The sequence below is a fragment of the Cyprinodon tularosa genome, unplaced genomic scaffold (genome assembly GCF_016077235.1).
Source record: "Cyprinodon tularosa strain WSP-4 unplaced genomic scaffold, ASM1607723v1 ctg869, whole genome shotgun sequence".
NCBI classification, from domain to species: Eukaryota; Metazoa; Chordata; class Actinopteri; order Cyprinodontiformes; family Cyprinodontidae; genus Cyprinodon; species Cyprinodon tularosa.
In genome coordinates, this window is record NW_024039639.1 from 2,312 (window position 1) to 29,103 (window position 26,792).

Below are 26,792 nucleotides of genomic sequence, written 5' to 3' on the forward strand. Positions count from 1 at the left end.
TCCTTGCAGCCTACAGCCTGTCGACCCCTCCTCCACCTGCTGCTGCTCCCCCCTCCCATCAAAAGGATGGGGGGGGTTTCCACCTGGAGACGTACCTCACAGAGCCACGCCGTCCAGAGACCAGGAGGCTGCGCTCCTACTCCTTGCCTCATGACTGCGGATGGCGGGCCTCCCGCCTGGCCTCCCTCTCCTTCGCCTCCTGCAGCCAACCACCTCCTCAGTCTCTGCCTCCACCTGCGTCTCCTCCCATCAGCAGCCAGGTGAGTATCTGTGGGTTCTGTTGCGGGGTCAGAGCCCATGGGGGCCCCAAGAGGAGCGTCAGCTCACTGACGCCCCTGCTGGTTAGCCTATAGAGACTAACTCCTCCCTATGAAAGGCTAACTCCTCCCTCTGAGAGACTAACTCCTCCCTGCTGTAGCTGCTGTACTCTGTACCTCAGGTCAGCAGGGGACAGGTGTGTCCTCCTCTTCCACTTTGCATCTCTTTAGATTAAGGAGAGATTGATTGGAGGCGTGGCCTAATGAGGAGAAACTACCTGCCCCCTAATGCTGGTCTCTGATTGGTTCTCCCTGTGTAGCTGTACCTTTAGCCAATCAGAGCTCTGGGTGGCCCTCCTCATCCAATCAGAGTCACCCATGGTTACTTCCTGGAGTCTGGAAGCACTAAGGGCCAATAGATGGCGCTAGAGACTCAGACTTTAAAATGTCTACCTCAGAAAAATATATTGATCAATGATGAAAAATGTAAACGAAAAGCAGTAAATCAGTTTTTGATGATTTTATTTTCCAGCTGCTGTTCAGAGCAGGAAACAAAAATAAGGCAGTAAAATGGTTGACAGTGAGCTGATAACATCAAACAGGCTTTGATCTTCAGATTCATTTATTTCATAACAATCAATCCTCCTTCTTTAAACTTCATCATAAACAAACAGAGACGATGTTAACCAGCACAGATTAAACTCCGCCCCCATCTTAAGGGAATGAAAGTACTGACCAAACTTCACCACCATCAGCATTTCAAATAGAGAAGATGTAGGTCAGGTGCTCTCCTCCATGTTGCCATGGCGATGCCTTTGATGTTCCAGTGAAGGCCAGCCAGTGTGTGTGTGTGTGGGGGGGGGATGACACCACGCTAACGTCTGCAGACCCTGGGACTGCTAGCTAGCATGCTCCAAAATGTTGGTCCAACATGGATGCATTCTGTTCAGTTTATTTCTATAGTGCTGATTCACATCAGGTCAGTTTCTAGAAACCATTGAACCAGGTTGGTCTGGAAAACCAGTTGATTGCATCCAGACCTGCACCCCCTGGATGAGACTGCAGCAATGACCTCCGCTTGCATTTGGTTGGTGACTCTTCAGCAATCCCTCACACTAAGCATGCTTGTAGCGACAGTGGAGAGGAAAAACTCCCTTTGAACAGGAAGAAACCTCCAGCAGAACCAGGCTCAGTGTGAGCGGCCATCTGCTGAGGCCCACTGGGTCCTGAATCCCATACGAATCCGATCTTTTTAAATGCGACTTGTGTTTTAACGGCCAGGTCGCATTCATCCGACCGGAACGCCATTAATACCAATATAGGTCACTATTCTGCATCTTTCTACGCAGGAGCGGCGAGAAAAACAGAATCCACGGCAGACGATGATGCGGAGAGCAGGATTTATGTTTAACCATCTTGAAATGATCGTGTTTTTAAGGCTGGTAAAGATGGCTAGATGCGCTCCAGCGCTACCATCCATGTTTACTTCCGTAACACAGAGCACGCTGGCCTGTGATGTCATGGCGTCCTCTACTGCACATGCGGGACACTGGCGTATGACTGTAGTTCACACATCAGATCACATAAGAGTCGCATTTATTTGGAAATATGAACGGCAACGAAAAAAAATGTGATTTCTCAAAGAAAAGGGAATTGAGCATCAAGGCCTGCAGTGAGAACGGACCCTCAGTGGCTCTGAAGGATTATCACTAAGTTTGAATCAAAGATTATTACATTCATCATTGGTACTAACATTTAGGTCTATAAAAATAGTAGAAGATGTGAATATTGTGTCATGAAGAAATTAAATCCAGCCTGGGCCCACAGAGATTTAATTATTGTGATTAATGGTGTAAAAACAACTGGCCTGGGCTGTGGACCCCTGTGTTTGAGGATCCTAGTGACGCCTCTGCTTCAGCTTGATTTCCTCTAAAATGACCTAAACTGAAACTCGACTTCTGACCAGCGTGGACCATGCTTTTATATTGAAAGTCTGACCGGAAACACTGATGTTCTGAATGGGTTCCGTCAGCGTGGATCATGCTTTTATACTGAAAGTCTGACCGGAAACACTGATGTTCTGAATGGGTTCAGTCAGCGTGGATCATGCTTTTACACTGAAAGTCTGACCGGAAACACTGATGTTCTGAATGGGTTCAGTCAGCGTGGATCATGCTTTTACACTGAAAGTCTGACCGGAAACACTGATGTTCTGAATGGGTTCAGTCAGCGTGGATCATGCTTTTATATTGAAAGTCTGACCAGAATCCGCTTTCCGCCAAGCTTTGCCGAAACTAGCCGAACATTACCGAGGATAGGCGGAGTTTTTCAGCCGGGGTTCGGTTCGGGTTGAGGGTAAAGATGGAACCGTAAAGACCCGGTCCATCTCCGACCAGAACTCGGAGGTCTCTGCCGGCGGGCAGCAGCTCGGAGCGGCTCATGATCGGAGCCCGTTCGGTGAGTGTTTCCATCGGCGGAGCTTGTTCCAGATTTCCCCTGAAAAACCTGAGATTCTACCAGAACGGCCGTCATCAAAGGCTAATGCGCTGGTGCCGCTCAGTCAGACTGCGTGACGTAAGAGCGGATCCGGAACTGGAACCATCGGCTGCTGTTTGATGACCGGTTGAAAATAACAGCATCCTCCTCATGACCAGGGAACCATTTGATGCACAACACCTGGAGAGAGAGCTGCTGGCTGACTGACTGGTCTGATTGACTGGTCTGACTGACTGGTCTGATGAACTGGTCCCATAGTGGGTGTTTAACTGGTGCCAGTGGGTCTGAGGTGGGGTCCACCCTGGACAGGTCACCAGTCTATCTTAGGGCAGCACAGACTCATTCTGTGAACACAGACTGTATAAAAAATGACTTGTGTTTTTTTTTTTACAGTGATCCTGACATTTCCATCCATAAAGTTCAGCAGTGATCAAATGTAAACAGTGTGGGAGAAAAAAGATGGAGCATAAAACGCTTTGATGTGGAAGTTCAAAGCATTAATCTATACGCAGTGTTTTGGTTTGGTTTGCAGAAATTCTAGGAACCACTAGTAAACCTGCAGATTGAGAGCGAAGTGCTCTGTTAGGAACATCAGGAACAATCAGATCTCTGATATCAGATGGAGCTTGGCCATTTAAGGCTTTATATGTGAGAAGGAGGATTTTAAATTCTATTCTTGATTTAACAGGAAGCCAATGAAGAGAAGCCAGGATAGGAGAGATATGATCTCTCTTTTTCATTTTCATCAGAACTCTGGCTGCAGCATTTTGGATCAGCTGAAGGCTTTTAACTACAGTTTGTGGACTTCCTGATAGTAAAGAATTACAATAGTCCAGCCTTGAAGTAACAAATGCATGGACTAGTTTCTCAGCATCACCCCTGGACAGGAGATTGCTCATTTTGACAATATTCCTCAGATGAAAGAAGGAAATTCTAGAAACCTCTTTGATATGGGATTTAAATGACAGATTTAAACCAGTCTAGTGCTGTTCCTTTAATTCCAACAAAATATTCAAGTCTTTCTAAAAGAATATTCTGATCAACTGGATCAAATGCAGCACTAAGATCCAACAGGACGAGCACAGATACAAGTCCATTATCTGAGGCCATGAGAATATCATTAGTGACTTTCACCAGAGCTGTTTCAGTGCTATGATGAGCTCTAAAGCCAGACTGAAACTCTTCAAAAAGTTCATTATGGTGGAAGTGATCGCACACTTGTTTGGCAATTACTTTCTCAAGAACTTTAGATCAGAAAGGAAGATTGGATATAGGTCTATAATTGACCAAGTCATCTGGGTCAAGAGACGGTTTCTTAAGCAGAGGTTTAATTTGTCTGTTTCTCTGGTCCAGGTCGAGGCTCCAGGCGACATGTTGGATCCATCGGATCAACCTGATCCTGCTGATGGCGGTAAGAATGGGCCTCTGCTGATCAAATCCCTCAGTTCTGTCTGTAAGGCTCAAGCCGTGGGGTCAGCAGACCAGCTGTGATGTTGTCATGGCAACAGACAGCTCAGCTGATGAAGCGTTGAACAACAACAGTGGCATATTTTCCTCTGTAAGGTTCTTATGAAAATCTGAAGGCCGCTGTTTCTGCCAGGCGGCTCAGAGGCGTCGGTACCACGAGGGTCCAGACAGCAAAACCGCTAAGCCCGGTCAGGTTCTGGACGCCCTGCCACTCTGCTGTACCAGCTGTTCTGTGGGGACTGAAACAGCAGCATTCAGGCTGTCACATGACCACCAGTACCGCAAACTGAGGGCTACGGGCTCCACAGGTCCAAACAGGGGTTCTGGTCCAGTTCTTTGTGGGTTCAGAACTAATTCTGCTAAGATCCAGAGATAATTCCATTCAGGAAGTGAATCTGAAATTTTGGGCCTCAGAGAACTTTCTGCAGAACTATGGAGATGCTGATGAGTCAGAACTGCTGGTTCCCCTTGGACCGGTATCGAGTCTAACTCCTGTGTGTTCTGTTGGTTCTGGTTCCAGCGTCCAAAGAGTCGGAGAGGGACATCTACATGCGCTTCATGAAGTGCCACAAATGCTACGACCTCATCCCCACCAGCTCCAAACTGGTGGTGTTCGACACCACCCTGCAGGTGAGTTCGGTTCTGTTGGGTCCTGTTGACGGTTCCGTTTCTGTGATGAGGCTCAGACTGAGCCCGCTGCTCGGGTCCAACTCCCTGAGCCCAGTCATGGTTCTGGTCCTTAATGGGCCAGCTGAGGTTCCGCGCCAGCTGAGGTTCCGCTCCAGCTGAGGTTTCAGTCCCAGCCAAGGTTGCGGTCCAGCCGAGGTTCTGGTCCAGCCGAGGTTCCGGTCCAGCTGAGGTTCCGGTCCAGCTGAGGTTCCGGTCCAGCTGAGGTTCCGGTCCAGCCGAGGTTCCGGTCCAGCCGAGGTTCCGGTCCAGCTGAGGTTCCGGTCCAGCTGGCTGTGCAGCCTCAGAGCTGCATTTCAGGCACGGTTCCCCCGACCCGATAAAGGCAGACTTTAACTGCACTGAGGTTCTGAGTTCTGGTTCTGCTGTGACCCGCTTTGATCCAGATCCTTAGACTCCAGTCTTCCCAGTGGAACCAGTTGTTGCCGTGTGTTTTCAGGTGAAGAAGGCCTTCTTCGCTCTGGTTGCTAACGGAGTGAGGGCGGCGCCTCTGTGGGAGAGCAAGAAGCAAAGCTTTGTGGGTAAGAATGTGCTCCCGTGGCTCCACCCACACGCTCGCCACAGCCTCCATTTTAACTGCTTGCTTGTGTTCCAGGGATGCTGACCATCACTGACTTCATCAACATCCTCACCAGATACTACAAGTCACCCATGGTAACGCCCACACGCATCACTACTATTTGTGCTCCATGGTAAAAACCTTCACATCATCTTAACCAGCAGCTGCTGTCATGGCAACAGCTGCTACCCTGGATGTAAACCGCTCTCTGATTGGATGTCTGAGAAATCTGCAACAGTCGGAACTTCTGCTGACTTTGTTGCCCTTCGATAGGGTCACCTGACCTTCGATAGGGTCACCTGCCCTCCGATAGAGTCACTTGCCCTCCGATAGGGTCACCTGCCCTCCGATAGGGTCCCATGACCTGAGATAGGGTCCCATGACCTCCGATAGAGTCACTTGCCCTCCGATAGGGTCACCTGCCCTCTGATAGGGTCACCTGCCCTCTGATAGGGTCATCTGCCCTCTGATAGGGTCACCTGCCCTCCGATAGGGTCACCTGCCCTCCGATAGGGTCACCTGCCCTCCGATAGAGTCACCTGCCCTCCGATAGGGTCACCTGCCCTCCGATAGAGTCACTTGCCCTCCGATAGGGTCACCTGCCCTCCGATAGGGTCACCTGCCCTCCGATAGAGTCACTTGCCCTCCGATAGGGTCACCTGCCCTCCGATAGGGTCACCTGCCCTCCGATAGAGTCACTTGCCCTCCGATAGGGTCCCATGACCTCAGATAGGGTCCCATGACCTCAGATAGGGTCACCCGCCCTCCAATAGAGTCACTTGCCCTCCGATAGGGTCACCTGCCCTCCGATAGGGTCCCATGACCTCAGATAGGGTCCCATGACCTCAGATAGAGTCACTTGCCCTCCGATAGGGTCACCTGCCCTCTGATAGGGTCACCTGCCCTCTGATAGGGTCATCTGCCCTCTGATAGGGTCACCTGCCCTCCGATAGGGTCACCTGCCCTCCGATAGGGTCACCTGCCCTCCGATAGAGTCACCTGCCCTCCGATAGGGTCACCTGCCCTCCGATAGAGTCACTTGCCCTCCGATAGGGTCACCTGCCCTCCGATAGGGTCACCTGCCCTCCGATAGAGTCACTTGCCCTCCGATAGGGTCACCTGCCCTCCGATAGGGTCCCATGACCTCAGATAGGGTCCCATGACCTCAGATAGGGTCACCCGCCCTCCAATAGAGTCACTTGCCCTCCGATAGGGTCACCTGCCCTCCGATAGGGTCCCATGACCTCAGATAGGGTCCCATGACCTCCGATAGAGTCACTTGCCCTCCGATAGGGTCACCTGCCCTCTGATAGGGTCACCTGCCCTCTGATAGGGTCATCTGCCCTCTGATAGGGTCACCTGCCCTCCGATAGGGTCACCTGCCCTCTGATAGGGTCACCTGCCCTCTGATAGGGTCACCTGTCCTCCGATAGGGTCACCTGCCCTCCGATAGGGTCACCTGTCCTCTGATAGGGTCACCTGTCCTCTGATAGGGTCACCTGCCCTCCGATAGGGTCACCTGCCCTCCGATAGAGTCACTTGCCCTCCGATAGGGTCACCTGCCCTCCGATAGGGTCACCTGCCCTCCGATAGGGTCACTGCCCTCCGATAGAGTCACTTGCCCTCCGATAGGGTCACCTGCCCTCCGATAGGGTCACCTGCCCTCCGATAGGGTCCCATGAGCTCAGATAGGGTCCCATGACCTCAGATAGGGTCCCATGACCTCCGATAGAGTCACTTGCCCTCCGATAGGGTCACCTGCCCTCTGATAGGGTCACCTGCCCTCTGATAGGGTCATCTGCCCTCTGATAGGGTCACCTGCCCTCCGATAGGGTCACCTGCCCTCTGATAGGGTCACCTGCCCTCTGATAGGGTCACCTGTCCTCCAATAGGGTCACCTGCCCTCCGACAGGGTCACCTGTCCTCTGATAGGGTCACCTGCCCCCGATAGGGGCACCTGCCCCTGTAGGGTCACCCCGTCCTCCAAAAGGGGCACCTGCCCCCGACAGGGTACCTGTCCCCGATAGGGTCACCTGCCCCCGAAAAGTCACTTGCCCCGATAGGGTCACCTGCCCTCCGATAGGGTCCCCTGACCTCAGTAGGGTCCCCAGACTCAGAAGGGTCCCATGACCTCAAAAGGGTCACCCCCTCCAAAAGAGTCATTGCCTCTGATAGGGTCACCCGGGCCCCCCGATAGGGTCCCATGACCCCAGATGGGTCCCATGACCTCCGATAGAGGCACTTCCCTTGGGTGGGTCACCCGCCCTCCGATGGGTCACCCGCCTCCCATAGGGTCCCTTTACCCCCCATAGAGTCACTTGCCCCCCCTTTTATAGGGTTTACCTGCCCTCCCATAGGGCACCTGCCCTCCCATAGGGTCCCCCTGACCTCGATGAGTCCCCCGCCCCTTTATAGGGTCACCCGCCCTCGATTGGGTCACCTGCCCCCGAAGGGTCACCCCCTCCAATAGTATTCCCCCTCCGATGGGGGGCACCGGGCCTCCAAAAAGGGTCACCTGCCCTCGAAGGGGCAACCGCCCCCGTTTGGGTCACCTGCCCCCGATAGGGTCCCGCCCCCGATGGTCACCCCTTCCCCTGTGGGTCCCCGCCCCGATAGGGTCCCATGACCCCGATAGAGTTACTTTTTCCCTCTGATGGGTCACCCAGCCCTCCGATAGGGTCCCGCCCTCCGTAGGGTCACCCGCCCTCCGATAGGGTCCCATGACCCCCATAACCCACGCCCTTATGGGTACCCCCCTCCCTACCCAACCCAAACCCTGCCTCCGATAGGTCACCCCAAGGGCCCCCCCCCTCAACACCCCCCCCGTACCCAACCCTAACACGCCCCGGGGGGCCCGCCCCTAAGGGTCACCTGCCCATTCACCCCCTCAAACCCCCCCCCAACATCCCCCAAACCCCCCCCCTCCAAGATCATTTCCCTGGTCCTGCCCTGAAGGGTCCTGCCCCCCAAAAGAGTCATTCCCTCTGATAGGGCACCCGCCCTCCAAATGGGTCAAACCCCTCCCCCATAGGGTCCCTGCCCAGATTTGGGGCCCCCCTGACCTCCCATAGAGTCACTTGCCCTCTGTAGGGGCACCTGCCCTCCTGGGCCCTCGATGGGTCACCTGCCCTCCCCATAGGGCCCATGACCTCATGAGTACTTTTCCCCTATGGGGCCCCCTGCCCTCCGATAGGGGCCCTGCCTCGATGGGGTACCTGCCCCCCGAAAGGTCCTTTCCCTCCGATGGGTCACCTGCCCTCCATTTTGGGTCCCATGCCTCCCCATAGAGTCCTTTCCCCCGATAGGGGCACCCGCCCTCGATAGGGTCACCCCCTCATAGGGTCACTGCCCTCCGATAGGGTAACCTCCCCTAATCCCCCGCCCCCCCCCCCAAGGGGGCACCTCCCCCCGTTAGAGCACCCCCAAAATCACCCCCCCATGGGGCCCCCCCCAAAACCCCTTTCCTCAAGGTCACCTCCCTCCAATATCACCGCCCTCCAATCACCCCCTCCATAGGTTCACCTGCCCCCCAATCACCCCCGCCCTCCAAGGGGCCCCCAAAAACCCCCGATTTCCCAACCCCCTGGGGCCCGACCCAAAGGGGCCCCATACCCGATAGGGGTCACCCCCCTCCAATCAACCTCCTACCCCAGACCCGTACCCCTGACCCAGAAAATCCCTGACCCAATAACCCCGCCTCCATGACACTTTGCCCTCCATAGGGTCACCTGCCCCCTGATAGGGTCACCTGCCCCCCCGAGGGTCCCCTGACCTCGATAGGGTCCCTGCCTCGATAGGGTCCAAACCCGCCCTAAAACCCCTTGCCCTCCCTTTGGGTCACGGGCCCTCCGTAGGGTCACCTGCCTCCGATGGGTCCCTGCCTCCGATAGGGTCCCTGCCTCGATAGGGTCCCCTGCCCCCCCCTTGGGTTTTTCCCCTGACCCGTAGGGCCCCCGCCCCCCAAAAGAGTCACTTGCCCTCCGATGGGCACCTGCCCCCGGGGCCCCGCCCTCCCCATAGGGGTCCCATGACCTCGATAGGGGTTCCCTGTCAAAAGGGTACCCCCTCGATAGGGTCCCTCTCTGATAGGGTCACCCCCCTCGGCCCCCCTCCCATAGGGTCAAAACCCGCCTCCATAGGGGCCCTGCCTCTAGGGTCCCTGCCTCCCCATAGAGTCATTGCCCTCGATAGGGTCACCGCCTCCCATAGGGTCCTGCCTAATAGGGGCCCCTGCCTCGATGGGGCACCCGCCCTCCAAGGGTCCCCCTGCCCCCGATAGGGGCACCCGCCCCCATAGAGCACGCCCCGAACACCCCTCAATCCCCGACCTGTAGGGGCCATAACCCAATAAGCCCCTTTTCCCCCGATAGGGTAACCCCCCCCCAAGGGCCCTGACCTCAATAGGGCCCTACCCCCAAGAGTCACTTCCCCGAAAAGGGCCCCCCCCCCCTCCCCAACACCGCCCCCGAATGGGCCCAACCCCAAAGCCTTCCTTTAGAGCACCCCCCCCCCCGAAGGGCACCGCCCTCCCATGGGGTCCCGACCTCCGAAGGGTCCCTGCCCCCGATAGGGTCCCATGACCTCCGTGGTCCTGCCTCGATAGGTCACCTCCCTCCCATGGGTCACCTGCCCTCCCAAGGGGCCCTGTTCCCCCCGATAGGGGGGCACTTCCCCCCCCTGTTAGGGTCCCTGCCCCCCAATAGGGGCCCTGCCCCCCCAATAGGGGGGGTTCCCCCCCCAAAGGTCACGCCCTCCTAGGGGGCCCCTTTCCCTCGTAGGGTCCCCCTTTCCCTCCGATAGGGTCACTGCCCTCCTTAGGTCAAAGCCCCCCGATAGGGGCACCCCCCCCCCCATAGGGTCACCCCCTCCGTAGTTACCTGCCCTCCCATAGGGTCCCATACCTCGATAGGGGGCACCCCCCTCCAAAGGGGCCCCAAACCCATTAGGGTCACCTGCCCTCCGTAGGGTCCCCTGACCCAGATAGGGTCCCATGACCCCCGGGTAGGTCACTTTCCTTGAAGGGTCAACCCCCCCTCCGAAATTTTGGGTACCTGCCCCCCGATAGGGTCACCTCCCTTTCCATAAGGGCCCAGACCTCCCGTAGGGTCACCTTCCCCCCCCGTTGGGGGCCCCCCCTCCTCTGATACTCCCTCCCCCCGATAGGGTCCCCTGACCTCAGATGGGTCCCCTGACTCCGATAGGTCATTCCCTCTGTGGGTCCCCTGCCTCGATAGGGGCACCCGCCCCCTAGGTCACTTGCCCTCCGATAGGGGGCACTGCCCTCCGTAGGGGGCCCATGACCTCAGATAGGGGCCCATGACCTCCGATGAGTCCCCCTTCCCTCTGATAGGGGCACCTGCCCCCCATAGGGTCCCATGCCCCCAGAAGGGGCCCCTTTACTCGATGGTCACTTGCCCTCTGATAGGGTCACCCCTCCCGATTGGTCACCTGCCCTCCCATAGGTCCCCCTGACCTCCGTTTTGAGTCACTTGCCCTTGATAGGTCACCTGCCCTTGATAGGGTCACCCTGCCCTCTGATAGGGTCACTGCCTCGATGGGTCACCCGCCCTCCGATGGGTCACCTGCCCTCTGATAGGGTCACCTTTCCCTCCGATGGGCACCTGCCCCGATAAGGTCCCCCTGCCCCCCGATGGTCACCCCTGCCCTCCGATAGGGTCCCCGACCCCCGGGTAGAGTCACTTTCCTTGAAGGTCACGCCCCCCCCCGATAGGGTCACCTGCCCCCCGAAAGGGTCACCCCTGCCCTCCGATAGGGGCACCCGCCCTCTTGGGGCACCTGCCCTCCATAGGGTCACCTGCCCTCCATAGGGAGTCCCCTTGGGCCCCCGATAGGGTCACCCCCGCCCCCCCCCATAGGGTCACTGCCCCCTGGGTCCTTGGGGCCCTCCGATTTAGGTCCCCTCCCTCCAATAGGGTCACTGCCCTCCAATAGAGTCACTTGCCCTCTGATAGGGTCACCTGCCCTCCAATAGGGTCACCTGCCCTCTGATAGGGTCACTTGCCCTCCGATAGAGTCACCTGCCCTCCGATAGAGTCACTTGCCCTCCGATAGAGTCACCTGCCCTCCGATAGGGTCACTGCCCTCCAATAGAGTCACTTGCCCTCTGATAGGGTCACCTGCCCTCCAATAGGGTCACCTGCCCTCCGATAGGGTCACTTGCCCTCCGATAGAGTCACCTGCCCTCCGATAGGGTCACCCGCCCTCCGATAGGGTCCCATGACCTCAGATAGGGTCCCATGACCTCAGATAGGGTCCCATGACCTCAGATAGGGTCCCATGACCTCAGATAGGGTCACCCGCCCTCCGATAGGGTCACCTGCCCTCCGATAGGGTCCCATGACCTCAGATAGGGTCCCATGACCTCAGATAGGGTCCCATGACCTCAGATAGGGTCACCCGCCCTCCAATAGAGTCACTTGCCCTCCGATAGGGTCACCTGCCCTCTGATAGGGTCACCTGCCCTCCGATAGGGTCCCATGACCTCAGATAGGGTCCCATGACCTCAGATAGGGTCACCCGCCCTCCAATAGAGTCACTTGCCCTCCGATAGGGTCACTTGCCCTCCGATAGGGTCACCTGCCCTCCGATAGGGTCACCTGCCCTCCGATAGGGTCCCATGACCTCAGATAGGGTCCCATGACCTCAGATAGGGTCCCATGACCTCAGATAGGGTCACCCGCCCTCCAATAGAGTCACTTGCCCTCCGATAGGGTCACCTGCCCTCTGATAGGGTCACCTGCCCTCCGATAGGGTCCCATGACCTCAGATAGGGTCCCATGACCTCAGATAGGGTCACCTTCCCTCCGATAGGGTCCCATGACCTCTGATAGGGTCACCCGCCCTCCAATAGAGTCACTTGCCCTCCGATAGGGTCACCTGCCCTCCGATAGGGTCCCATGACCTCAGATAGGGTCCCATGACCTCTGATAGAGTCACTTGCCCTCTGATAGGGTCACCTGCCCTCCGATAGGGTCCCATGACCTCAGATAGGGTCACCCGCCCTCCGATAGGGTCCCATGACCTCAGATAGGGTCACCCGCCCTCCAATAGAGTCACTTGCCCTCCGATAGGGTCACCTGCCCTCCGATAGGGTCCCATGACCTCAGATAGGGTCCCATGACCTCAGATAGAGTCACTTGCCCTCTGATAGGGTCACCTGCCCTCCGATAGGGTCCCATGACCTCAGATAGGGTCCCATGACCTCCGATAGAGTCACTTGCCCTCTGATAGGGTCACCTGCCCTCCGATAGGGTCACCTGCCCTCCGATAGGGTCCCATGACCTCCGATAGAGTCACTTGCCCTCTGATAGAGTCACCTGCCCTCCGATAGGGTCACCTGCCCTCCGATAGGGTCCCATGACCTCAGATAGAGTCACTTGCCCTCTGATAGGGTCACCTGCCCTCCGATAGGGTCACCTGCCCTCCGATAGGGTCACTGCCCTCCAATAGAGTCACTTGCCCTCCGATAGGGTCACCTGCCCTCCGATAGGGTCACTCGCCCTCCAATAGAGTCAATTGCCCTCCGATAGGGTCACCTGCCCTCCTATAGGGTCACCCGCCCTCCGATAGGTTCACCTGCCCTCCGATAGGGTCCCATGACCTCAGATAGGGTCACCTTCCCTCCGATAGGGTCCCATGACCTCTGATAGGGTCACCTGCCCTCCGATAGGGTCCCATGACCTCAGATAGGGTCCCATGACCTCCGATAGAGTCACTTGCCCTCTGATAGGGTCACCTGCCCTCCGATAGGGTCACCTGCCCTCCGATAGGGTCACCTGCCCTCCGATAGGGTCCCATGACCTCAGATAGGGTCACCTTCCCTCCGATAGGGTCCCATGACCTCTGATAGGGTCACCTGCCCTCCGATAGGGTCCCATGACCTCAGATAGGGTCCCATGACCTCCGATAGAGTCACTTGCCCTCTGATAGGGTCCCCTGCCCTCCGATAGGGTCACCCGCCCTCCAATAGAGTCACTTGCCCTCCGATAGGGTCACCTGCCCTCCGATAGGGTCCCATGACCTCAGATAGGGTCCCATGACCTCCGATAGAGTCACTTGCCCTCTGATAGGGTCACCTGCCCTCCGATAGGGTCCCATGACCTCAGATAGGGTCCCATGACCTCCGATAGAGTCACTTGCCCTCTGATAGGGTCACCTGCCCTCCGATAGGGTCACCTGCCCTCCGATAGGGTCCCATGACCTCCGATAGAGTCACTTGCCCTCTGATAGAGTCACCTGCCCTCTGATAGGGTCACCTGCCCTCTGATAGGGTCACCTGTCCTCTGATAGGGTCACCTGCCCTCCGATAGGGTCACCTGCCCTCTGATAGGGTCACCTGCCCTCCGATAGGGTCACCTGCCCTCCGATAGAGTCACCTGCCCTCCGATAGGGTCACCTGCCCTCCGATAGGGTCCCATGACCTCCGATAGAGTCACTTGCCCTCTGATAGGGTCACCTGCCCTCTGATAGGGTCACCTGTCCTCTGATAGGGTCACCTGCCCTCCGATAGGGTCACCTGCCCTCTGATAGGGTCACCTGCCCTCCGATAGGGTCACCTGCCCTCCGATAGAGTCACTTGCCCTCCGATAGGGTCACCTGCCCTCCGATAGGGTCACTGCCCTCCAATAGAGTCACTTGCCATCCGATAGGGTCACCTGCCCTCCGATAGGGTCACTGCCCTCCAATAGAGTCACTTGCCCTCTGATAGGGTCACCTGCCCTCCAATAGGGTCACCTGCCCTCCGATAGGGTCACTTGCCCTCCGATAGAGTCACCTGCCCTCCGATAGGGTCACCCGCCCTCCGATAGAGTCACTTGCCCTCCGATAGGGTCACCTGCCCTCCGATAGGGTCACCTGCCCTCCGATAGGGTCCCATGACCTCAGATAGGGTCCCATGACCTCAGATAGGGTCACCCGCCCTCCAATAGAGTCACTTGCCCTCCGATAGGGTCCCATGACCTCAGATAGGGTCCCATGACCTCCGATAGAGTCACTTGCCCTCTGATAGGGTCACCTGCCCTCCGATAGGGTCACCTGCCCTCCGATAGGGTCCCATGACCTCCGATAGAGTCACTTGCCCTCTGATAGGGTCACCTGCCCTCCGATAGGGTCACCTGCCCTCCGATAGGGTCACTGCCCTCCAATAGAGTCACTTGCCCTCCGATAGGGTCACCTGCCCTCCGATAGGGTCACCTGCCCTCCGATAGGGTCCCATGACCTCAGATAGGGTCCCATGACCTCAGATAGGGTCACCTTCCCTCCGATAGGGTCCCATGACCTCTGATAGGGTCACCCGCCCTCCAATAGAGTCACTTGCCCTCCGATAGGGTCACCTGCCCTCCGATAGGGTCCCATGACCTCAGATAGGGTCCCATGACCTCCGATAGAGTCACTTGCCCTCTGATAGGGTCACCTGCCCTCCGATAGGGTCACCTGCCCTCCGATAGGGTCCCATGACCTCCGATAGAGTCACTTGCCCTCTGATAGGGTCACCTGCCCTCCGATAGGGTCACCCGCCCTCCGATAGGGTCAGTTGACATGAGTGTGTGTGTTTCCGTCCAGGTGCAGATCTATGAGCTGGAGGAGCATAAGATTGAGACGTGGAGAGGTATGACTATGAGCTGATTTTAAGAAAGAATTCTTTGGCATTTGCAGAATAACAGTCCTGTTCTTTTTGGCAGAGCTGTACCTGCAGGAGACCTTTAAACCTCTAGTCCACATCTCACCTGATGCCAGGTACCTGCTTCTGCTCTTAAAGGCCACTGTGTGAAAAACAGCTGATTAGTTGGTGAGTCAGACAGCGGCTCTGGACTAGCGCCATCAAACACTTCTCCCCCCCCTCTACAGTGTGTTCGAAGCGGTTCATTCTCTAATAAAGAGCAAGATCCATCGACTTCCGGTCATTGACCCGGTCAGCGGCAACGCTCTCTACATCCTGACGCACAAGCGGATCCTGAAGTTCCTGCAGCTCTTTGTGAGTCTGGGGGGGGGCAATGTTCACCAAGTCCATCCATCTCCTTAGTCCCAGACCAAGGGATGGAACTTGGTTCATACATTGTCTGGGTTCATTCTCCTCTCTGACCGGGGACTCACCCCTGGCATATCTAATATCTGAATGTTTCTAGATTAGACTGAGACCATAGAGGAACTCCCTGCAGGACTCAAATGGTTCGGTGTTCTCAGCTACATCTGGGGTTGAGGTTTAATGGTGGTCTTACTGCTGGTGTTTTACCACAGACCCATTTCCACTACCCTCTGAAACTGATCCGTGCCAAGTTCAGACCAAGCTTGGATCAGTTAACCGTGCTGAGCTCAGTTCGTTACGACCATTTACACACCACCCTAGCATGGTCCCTCGCCTCCTAGTGGCGATCTACGGTACTACTGCTCTCTAGAGGGAAACAAGCAAACCAACTTGGCGGCGCCCGTAACATTCAGAAGTTAGCGGAGAATCAAGCGAAGAAGGCAGCCTTTGGTGAATTTACTTGACAGAGTCAGCTTTTGGGAAGCGGATATTACAAACGATAATCTGCGTTAGGAAAGCTACGATTTTTAGGAATGTCTGAAATTTCCTGATTACGGAGTCTGAGTGTAAGGAGATGATGCGGTCTGCTGATGCGCTCTTTGTTATCTAAGAACCGAGCCAGAACCGAACAATGCCTAGCCCTACTGATGAACTCGTACCAGTTAAGCACGGTTGTGTCTGGCGCGATCCGGTTCAGTTGTGCGTACCATTTACACTCAACAGTTATCTGGGTCACCATGCTCGGACCGATCTCAGCACGGTCTCTAAAGGGTAGCGTAAAGGAAGCTAATGGCTCTGTCTCAGGTGTGTGAGATGCCAATGCCAGCCTTCATGAAGCAGACTTTGGAGGAACTTGGAGTTGGAACGTACTCAAACATCGCCTACATCCACCCTGACACCCCGCTCATCACGGCCCTGTCCGTATTCACACATCGCCGAGTCTCGGCGCTGCCTGTCGTAGATGATAATGGTGAGTAGCTCCATCAGCATGTCAGGTGTTGATGTCCGGAGCTGTTCTGATTCCCTCCTGTATCTATCTGCAGGGAAGGTGGTGGATATCTACTCCAAGTTTGACGTCATTGTGAGTACAACCATCCTTTCCTAGTTCTGTAGAACTTAGTCCAACACTGATGGGGTGACTCCTGTACTTGAGCAGAACTTGGCAGCCGAGAAGACCTACAACAATCTGGACATGACGGTCACCCAGGCTCTCAGACACAGGTCACAGTACTTTGAAGGCGTCATGAAGTGCAACAAACTGGAAACCCTGGAGACCATCGTGGACCGGATCGTGAAGGCAGAGGTACCTTCTCCCACATGTGATGTTACACCATGATCCAGGATGGAGATGAGTTTTTATCTTACTGGGGAATTATTGTAGAACAACTCAGGAGGGGCGGGGAGTTTATTCCCGGCTTTTATGGTGAAGGGGTTTTGCTGATCCAAATCCAGTTTACGCTCGGTGTTTGTGTCTGCAGGTCCACAGGCTGGTCGTTGTCGATGACGAGTCTCGTATTGTCGGCATTGTGTCTCTATCGGACATCCTGCAAGCGCTGATCCTGATGCCTGCTGGTACAAACTTTACTCCTGTTTCCAGTCATGAATATGTTTTAATCGGGCATCATGGGAGGTGTAACATAACTGCGATCAAGATCAACACCGGGTTACGAGATATTCTTGGTCCCAAAGTTTTTAGTTATTAGTGAACACAGATGTGAACAGAAGCGTGAGGAGATGTTAAGAGTAGGCCAACTAAACAATAGGGGTGGTGATGCAGACAGGAGAATCCAGGTATTAGCCAGCGCACCCTGGTCCAAAGCGCCTGATGCCTCAGTTAGGGAAGTGGAAGTGGAGAATGAGTCTATTCGTTTGTGACGAACAGATCCAACTCTAGTTGACTGAAGAAGTTGCAAATCATGTGCATCATTTCATGGTGAAAGGACTATTCTCTCACAGCAGAACCTGGCAAGAGAGAGAGTGTGACTTGATTGAAATGGGTGCAACTGGAACTGCCAATGGCAACCCTGATGACACACCTGAAAAAGCTGCATGTCTTACCCAATAGGAACAGAATCCATCAGATCTATTGACTAACCAGTCTATCCTTGTAACACCCTAAAGGACGTCTGACAGTGTGAACATTTGGAAGGAAGCACCTTTGGCACGGATGGGGCCCCTTCATTTCCAAAAAGTTTTTCTTGTTGTTTCTTTTCCACAACTGAATACATGTGATAGTAGCATCTGGATTGATGCAGAGGGACTCCAGCTTCTATTGCACCCTTGGCCAGGAGGAAGGAAAACTCCTGGTCAAGCACTTGGGATTTTGCCTGGTCAGTGATCAGTCATTTTACCCAGCGTGAAAAAAAGGGCAGCCGTCAGAACTGCAGCCATGGGTTAAAATCACAACCACTCATTGGTCCACAGCATTAGCAGCCCAAAATATGAGCTGCTGATGGAAAAAACTGTTCAACAGCTGGCCTGTTGGCATCATATTTGAACCCCACGGCTCTTAAGGGCCCTGGAGGAGTTCTAACCCGGATCTTAGGCCTGGGTCTGTCTCACTGGGCAGCAGACTATCTGTGGTCAAAAACTGGGGCTAGCAGAAGGAGACCTGGAATGCTGAGGAGGGGGGCAAACTCCTCCAGAGGCTGGAGAGCTGCTGGCTAGTCAGGCAGGCTTGAACAGTCCTCTTCAGTGCATCCAGGGAAGGCGACCCAAACAACTTCCCTACCCATAACTCTTACAGTACTGCAGGTCCTACGGCATGCCTCTATCAGTTGAGACTGTGCCAACCAGACCTGTAGACCACTTGCACATGAGTGCTGCCAGTACTTGCTCCTACATGGTATCAGGCAAAAGCACAAAACGCCAATCCATACAATAACTGGAGCCAACTGTGTCCAGGTTTGCCCACAGGGTACCACCCAGTCCAGATGGGAACAGCACATAGGCTGACATCCGTGTAGGGGCGCAAATAATGTCACCAATTATGCAATCATGAACATGCAGACGAAAAGTGGCCAACAGACAGTAATTCTAATGAGGCAAACTCAGAATGCCATCAGAGGAGCTGTCGGTTAGGCTGGAAGAGAAACTGCTGCCATCACCAGCTAGAAACACCAAACAGAAAAAAACAAAGGTGGCTTAGACACACACACACACACACAAAAAATATATATATATATATACACATGTAGAAGCACTGTATATACCCCATTCACCTTTTCCTCCTTTTAGCACCTTAGTTTGACTGTTGAGCTGATTTATTTCTCCACTGTGAGATCAATCAAGTCTATCTTATCTTGCTTGGAAACCTGTGGTGGTCTTCCAGCTTTGACTGTTTAGAGGAAGGTCCAGCAGAGATAGACCTCCTGCAGCACCTCTTTTTTCATGTGTCCTGTTTTGCTGTGATAGCTCTAGAAGCTAAATGTTAGCGCAACAGATTAGCTTTCATGAGCAGACCATTATGACTGTTACCACAAGGTTCAGCTTGGTACTTATAAATATCACTTTATTGAAAATAATTCAGGGAATAAATCATATAAAACAGAGACAGAAAGGGAGGTGAGAAAGAAACAGCGGACAAGAAATAAGGGGAGGGAGATGGAGACAGGAAAGAAAACATGAAAGGAGAGAAAATAAAACAACTGAATGGCAAAAATAAACCCAAGAATATTTACAGTAATTCCTAGAAGTCTGTTTTTACACCTGCATGAGACAAGAGAAAGAAAACAGAAAAAGAAGACAACAGACAACCAAAATAAACCGGTTTTAGGAGCAGCGGGTGTCCCTCATATATCCATGTGTGTCGGAGTAAAAACCTGCGGTGATTCCACATTAATATTCAGGCTGGTAAATATCTGCAGCTGCAGAAGCAAACTCCCATGGTATGGATGCATGGGCATGCTGGTGTATAAAGGATTCCCAAAGCTTCTTCTGAAAGAAAATATGCTCAATAGCAGGTGTGGGCGGCCCCAGCCTCGCCCTACTGGACCCTGGATAGGAAAATAGGTGATCCTGGCCCCGAATATCCAAAGGTACCCCAGATCACCGCTATACAAGCAGGGCAGACACAGGGATGACCGCACCCACCAGAGAGGGCAGACTAGAGCACCCAGAGGCCAACCCCAGAGGGGACAGACCCCTAGGCGCTCTCTACCTGAGGGGCCCGACACCAGAGTCCATAGGTCCAATAGGGCCGTGGCAACAAGCCCATGGGCTCCACCGGAGGCCCAAGGTAGACTGCTACAAGCTGCCTTCCTCTTCCTTCAAAATTAAATCAAATGAAAACAAGAAGTCATCCAGATGCCCCTCTAACTGCCGCCTCCTGCCCTGGTTTCATCCTCCTGCTACGCACTGAGACTCTTTATTGGACTGATGTCGATTTATCCTGGGAGCCATGGAAACCAAAGTAAACTCCTGGTGTTTGCAGACAGACCCGGTTATTACAGCTGGTTCTGATGGTCAGAGCATGAAAAAGATTAGACCCTGAACTGAACCACTGAAGGACTGACAAAGTCTCATCCAGGTGTCTCTGTGTTTTCAGGTCTGGGGAGGAAGGAGTCCATCCCCTGTCATCCCGGAGACCTGGATTCTGCCCAGCCAGAGGCAGCCGGTCCAACCGGGCCGGACCAAGACCCGGGTCTGGAGCAGGAGACGGACAGCACACTGGCTGAGGGGCTGGGAGGAAACCCAGAACCTGAAGCAGACCAAGACCAGGACCAGGGAGGGAACGCTGAGATGATCGATGAAAGCCCACCTGAATCGGACCAGAGCCAGGAACCAGAAGGGACCTCAGAGGTCCCCTGCAGGGAGGAAGGGACCTCAGAGGACCCCGGCAGGGAGGAAGGGACCTCAGAGGACCCCTGCAGGGAGGAAGGGACCTCAGAGGACCCCGGCAGGGAGGAAGGGACCTCAGAGGACCGCAGGCAGAGCCAGAGCGAGGGGGAGAATGAGGGGGAGGCAGAGGGGGAGAATGTAGGGGAGGGGGAGGGAGAGGATGAGGGGGAGGCAGAGGATGAGGGGGAGGCAGAGGGGGAGATTGGAGGGGAGGGGGAAAGGGGTGATGAAGGGGAGGCAGCCCAGAAGGGGGAAATTGTAGAGGGGGACGTAAAGTGGAAAGATGAGGGGGAGATTATAGGGGAGGGGAAGGGGGAGGATGAGGGGAAAGGGGAGGGGGAGGCAGACCAGGAGGGGGAGATTTTCAGGGAGGAGGGGAGGTAAAAGGGGAGGATGAGGGAGAGGATAATGGGGAGGCACTCACAAAGACAGGGAGAGAGAGGGTGGAGGAGTGACATCATCACAGTGGAGTGACATCATCACAGTGGAGTGACATCATCACAGTGGAGTGACATCACATGGCATCTTTGGCCAAAGAAGGAAGATGTAGAGAGGCCTGTGATTGGACAGCTGCTGAGGTGGGCGGGGCTGTGACTGACTGATACATGCTGGAGCCTCATAGGAAGGTTCTGGACGAGTTTCATGATGGTTTGTTACCATGGTAACCATCAGAGCAGCAGAATGGCGCCCCGGCCCCTGCTGGTGTTCCTTCATTTCCAGTAAATAAATCACCTTGAAACTCAGAACCAGAACCGATGCTTCAGCCACTGAAAACTCTGACGTCTGATTGGTCGAGAGTTTAGAATGAGCCAATCAGCTGCTGCTCCTTTGTAACATTTCCTGTTTTTTAAACGTAATGAATCAAATGTCGTCACTTTGATGTAAAGTTTTAGGATTCTGCTGAAAATTATTTTAATATAAATTATTGTTTCTGACTGCAAAGGGGGCGGGGCTCCGCATAGTTTGGACCAATGAGAGGAAAGCTCTTTTAACCGTAATTATTAATATATTTACTCTTCTCTTCTGTGAACTGTACCATTAGAAAAGGTAACGACTGTGATGTCACGAGTCTGTGACATCACCAGCTGAGTTTCCATGGAGATGTGTAGTGAGTAGCTTGTGCTGCTTCTGTAAACACAATCAATTAAAAATGCTAAAAGCGTTTATTTTCCTCATTTTCTTCTTTTTATGGAGGAAGTTTACAAAAAAATGTAGTGGATGCAGCAGCTGAGCAGAGAGCAGGAGCATCATCATCTTCATCATCTTCATCATCTGCTGGGCACTTTAAAACAGCCACAGCTGAAAACAAAAGAATAGATACAGTAGAAAGATTTAAAATAAAGCAATATCGAGATTGGTTCAACTAAATAAGGTCACATTAACTAAGTGGCTCCAATGAGGTCCTGACTGTCTGCTGAGATGGTCTGTAGGAGTCAGAGGATGGTCCTCTCTGGAATCTGCATGTCTATGAGAAGATAAAGACCTGCTGTAACATCCACCATCAGCTGGTTCCTCATCCAACCATATTTACCCCTCTTTGGGCACCAGGGGGCAGCAGAGGCACCTGTTCTGGATGGAGACAGGTCAAGTATCATCGTTGGTAGACTCTCTCTCTCAGGTTTTCGTTATTCTATTGGGCATATATCTGCGTTTTAATAAAGAATTTATGACCTCAGATCTGATGTCTAAATGCTAAGAATAAACCAAAAGGTTTTTATAGTTCAAGATTAGAGCTCTGCTGCTCTGCTAGAGAACAATGAACAGAAAAAATGCTTTGGGGTTATTTCCACATGGGCACAGACGAAAATGAGCGGACGTGAATACAGCGTAGAAATGACAATAGAACGCCCTAGATATTTGCCTCTCCACCTGCAGCCAGAGAAAGAAACCAACCAGACGCCTCCAACCAGAGCTGATCTGTGGCTGTCCCACTTCCTGTGAGATCGTAAAGCACAATCATTGTGCAAAGCTTAGTATTTTATAAACACGGCAAAATCCTTGATCGTTTGTGAATTTAGTGAACTGAGGCGGAAGCATTTCTTTTAAGAAATAATGTTCAAATTTATTTAACGTCCTTGGACGGAGAGAGATAGAGCTCTCTAACTGAGAGTACATACGTTTATACCTTAAAGACACACACTCCCCCCAGAGGAATGGACCCACCCCCTAAATAAAGAACTTTCTCACACTTGAACATTTGGTTATTCACAAGAAAAAACACTTCAATTTATCAAGGACATCAATTTTAGCCAGAAAAGCAACACTGCAGGTTTTCTGCCTCAAGTTTCTTTTCTAAAGGTTCGGCTTTACGATCAAGCGGAAGCAATTCCGCACAAATATATTGCGATATAATATATCTGACCAAATTGTTTTTTATAAACTTTTTTGTCTTTAAATTAGGCATTTTAAATGCCACCAATAATCACATTTATTAAGTTTTAAGTTTTAATGCCAATTAACCTTCCTATGGTGTTAGGGTCCCTACGGACCCGTTTTGAGTTTTAGCATGCATAAAAGTACTTCATACATTTTTTCTTTGCGTTGAAACTTTTTGACTTTGTCAAGGACTTCCATTTAAACAAAGTAAAATCTAATTTTATTTTTTTACTAAATTATAAAGTGCTCTGGTGAAAAAACTGACTTTTGTGGTGTTTGGGTCATTTGTGACCCGGTTAAAATTTTTGATCTTAAAACAATAAAAAATGCCTAAAATGTAATCATGAACACACAATCAACCAACAGCCTCTTCTTCCAACCACTTGAGCTTAATTTAGGGCCTTTTGTCTTTGCCTTTTTGCGAGAACAAACAAAGGGAGACATGTCCAGGCTTGTCAAGCCATTAGAGTGTAGAGGTGGTGACTTGAGGAGTACACATCACCAATTCACATAATGCAACAATAAGGAGAAGAATCACTGTAAATAAAGCTTTGGATCACATCTTTGCTGCACATGAGGCAGAGGACACGCAGGATTTTAGCGATGGAGATGAGCAGGCCTCTGAGAACGGGCGCTTTGGACCTTTCAGATGATCTCAAGAGTCCTCAGATTTGACAATCGATACACCAGAGCAAAATCTGACAAGCTTGCTCCCATCAGGGATGTTTGGGAGAGATGGGTGCAACTCCTTCAACTGATGTTCAATCCAGGGCCAGAGGTGACAGTGGATGAACGTTTTCTCCCTTTTCGAGGAAAATGCCCGTTCCGGCAATACATGCCCAGCAAGCCAGGCAAATATGGCATAAAAATCTGGGCAGCCTGTGATGCTACAACAAGCTATGCGTGGAACCTACAGATTTACACAGGAAAATCTGCAAGCGGCATCCTTGAAAAAAACCAAGGAAAACGGGTAGTCCTCGATTTGACTACTGGACTGCAGGGTCACAACATCACTTGTGACAATTTTTTTACATGCTATGACCTTGGACAAGAACTTCTCAGGAGGAAACTCACCATGGTGGGCACCATAAAAAAAAATAAACCTGAGCTGCCCGCTGAAATGTGGCTGGTGAAGGACAGGAGGAGAGGACAATCTGGACAAGCTGACTGCCACCGACACTTGCCAGCGAATGACCAGGAGGTGGCCAATGGTTGTGTTTTACAACATCCTCAATGTGTCTGCATACAATGCATTTATGTTGTGGACCCATATTCACCAAGGGTGGAATTCAACCCAAAACACTAAGCGGAGAATGTTTCTTGAGGAGCTCGGGAATTCCCTTGTCAAGCCGGACATTGAGCAACGGGAACGGGTGCCCCGAGACCCAGCTACTGCAGACTTGGTCAGACAGCTGCAGTGGTCACCAAACATGCCATCCACATCCACAGCAACAAGAAGAGTATCAGCATCAACTTCCCCCTCTGCAGCCAGCCCTGCCTCAAGCACTCCATCCACAGCCACAATGCCAGTGAGACCACCTCGCTCAAAAAGAAAGAGATGTCAGGTCTGCCCTAGAAATATGGACAGAAAAACCTACACAGTGTGCTTCACCTGCAACAAATATATCTGCAAAGAACACGCTAAAAGTGTAAATATACACAAATATAAATATTGTATTCAAGTTCTATTGAAAAAAGACTTGTTTTTACCCTTTTCTTGAAGTAAATATATACGGGTCCAAAATGACCCGAAACACCATAGATGTTACTATATTTGATAATATTAAAATTAAAATCTTTTTTTTGTTGAACATTTATGAAATGTGTTTTAATATCTCTCAGTTGCACTCAGGTAACAAAACAACTGATTATTTTGTTGCCTTCTTCTCTTAAGGTTCATTTCACCACTTTTTAGACATTGAAAACGAGGGGTATGCTGCTAAAACAAAGGCCCAGGGGGCCAAAAAAAATATTAAAACCAATCTTTTCATAGATAAGGGAGCCAAATCAGTTAAACAAGAGTTAAGAAAAACATTGGATGATAAAAGATTGTTTTTAGGGTATTTTATTGCTGATTTAATACTTGGGTCCAAAATGACCCGCTAACACTACAGATGGCAGCAGAAAGCTAACACAAGAGGAAGGTTAAGGCCTTAACGTTAAAAATAAAATTTTTATGGCTTTTAATGATTTTGATGACCTGCTTAAACCCTGTTATTGCAGAAGTGGTCATAATGTGGACATTAGAAGAAGTGTATATTAACAGAAATGTAAGAGCCATGTGATCAAAATAAGCAATCACTAATGTGACACGGCTTTGACACCTGGGTGGGGGGGCGTCTAATATGAATGGGAGTCATTCTGGCGCGCTGAATATGTATGAATGAGGAAGCGGGTGCGCCGGTGGTGGTCGTAATTTCTGTTGACCGTGTTATATTGTCGCTTTATTTTTAGCATCATAGAATGGTTTAGCCTGGTCAGTCTGTGTCAGTCAATGTAAAGTCTGGATTATGACGGCAAATGGAATAAATTATTGATTGCAATTACCAGAAGGGGCTTGGGGTGTTTTGAAGCGCTGACAGATGATGAAATTACCGCGTTAACACCCCTACAACACCGCTGGTCAGCCGCGCAACTAAGAATTATTTAAAGAGTTAAGAACATAAAATACTGTACTGTTGTGCTTTTGCAATATGGCATTGAATGTGAAGAAATAACAGTATTTTGTCATAAGCAGCATATTGCTCCTCATTAATAATGGAGAATAAGAATAATTCTAGATATCGTTTTAATACAGTTTTATAAATATGATTGATCTTATAAAAAATAAGATCATTAGCACTCCTCTATCCACCATTGGTTTGTCTCTGGAGGGGGGGGGGGGGGGGGGGGGGGGGGGGGGGCAGCATCTGAGGTAGTCATGGAATCTGAACCGGGTTTAGACTGCTTTGATCCAGTTTAACTTTCAGAGTTAACAAAATTATTGTCTTCATCTAAGCCTTCAACTTGGATGTTAGATCCAGTTCCAACCAGGTTATTTAAGGAGGTATTCCCTTTGATCTCCTCCTCCATTTTAGATGTGATTAATCTATCTCTGTTACAGGGATATGTACCTAAAGCTTTTAAGGTTGCTGGAATTAAACCTCTGCTTAAGAAACCGTCTCTTGACCCAGATGACTTGGTCAATTATAGACCTATATCCAATCTTCCTTTCTGATCTAAAATCCTTGAGAAAGTAGTTGCCAAAGAAGTGTGTGATCACTTACACCACAATTCACTTTTTGAAGAGTTTCAGTCTAATTTTAGAGCTCACCTTAGCACTGAAACAGCTCTGGAGAAAGTCACTAATGATATTCTAATGGCCTCAGATAATGCCCTTGTTTCTCTACTTATTCTGTCAGATCTCAGTGCTGCATTTGATACAGTTGATCATAATATTCTTTTAGAAAGACTTGAATATATTTTTAGGGATTGCGGTAACTGCATTAGACTGGTTCAAATTTTTTTTATCTGACAAATCTGTGTTTGTTCATGTTAATGATAACTCTTCCTCATGCTCCAGGGTTACCTGTAGAGTACCACAAGGATCAGCGCTAGGTCCAATTCTCTTTACTGTATATATGCTCCCAATTGGTAGAGTTATTAGACAGCATGGGATTAATTTCCACTGTTATGCTGATGATACCCAGCTATATCTGTCTATAAATCCAGATGAAGCTAACCCATTACATAGATTACAGGCATGTCTGAAGACAGAAAAACCTGGATGACTCTTAACTTTCTGCTTCTGAATGCAGACAAAACAGAAGTTATGCCACCAGTTGGAGTTGGAACCAGTTCCTCCTGATCTGGTACCTGACTCCACCTGCTTCCCCTGAGGCTCTGCCTACGTCGAGCTGAGCTCATCTTCTAAACACGTTTCCTTCCTTCTTCTCTCTGGAACCGAGCTGTAGGACAATGAGGTCCAGTTTAAACTTTTCGTTTTTTCTAAAAGACTTCCCAGTTTTTGGTACTTTCCTTCTCAATTTATTGCAGGTAGCTATTTTTTTCCCCTGGAAACCAGAAA

General features: G+C 51.8%; 1 protein-coding gene across 1 annotated transcript; it reads left to right on the forward strand.

The window, feature by feature from the left end:
- On the forward strand, positions 1-26,323 carry LOC119775363 (5'-AMP-activated protein kinase subunit gamma-2-like). Its single transcript, XM_038273311.1, has 15 exons — positions 1-260; positions 4,107-4,164; positions 4,741-4,850; positions 5,347-5,428; positions 5,503-5,561; positions 15,049-15,094; positions 15,168-15,222; positions 15,334-15,460; positions 16,316-16,481; positions 16,555-16,592; positions 16,668-16,814; positions 16,990-17,083; positions 20,058-20,730; positions 24,116-24,291; positions 26,289-26,323. The coding sequence occupies exons 2-15, from the start codon at positions 4,125-4,127 to the stop codon at positions 26,321-26,323; spliced, it is 1,848 nt and encodes a 615-aa protein (XP_038129239.1). The 5' UTR covers positions 1-260; positions 4,107-4,124.
- Positions 26,324-26,792: the final 469 nt, after the last annotated feature.

Excerpts from the sequence above, each read along its gene's own strand:
- LOC119775363 (XM_038273311.1), top strand. The coding sequence starts at position 4,125 with ATGTTGGATCCATCGGATCAACCTGATCCTGCTGATGGCG. Across the intron at positions 4,851-5,346 it reads TGTTCGACACCACCCTGCAG|GTGAAGAAGGCCTTCTTCGC; the intron begins GTGAGTTCGGTT and ends GTGTGTTTTCAG. Across the intron at positions 16,482-16,554 it reads GCCTGTCGTAGATGATAATG|GGAAGGTGGTGGATATCTAC; the intron begins GTGAGTAGCTCC and ends ATCTATCTGCAG.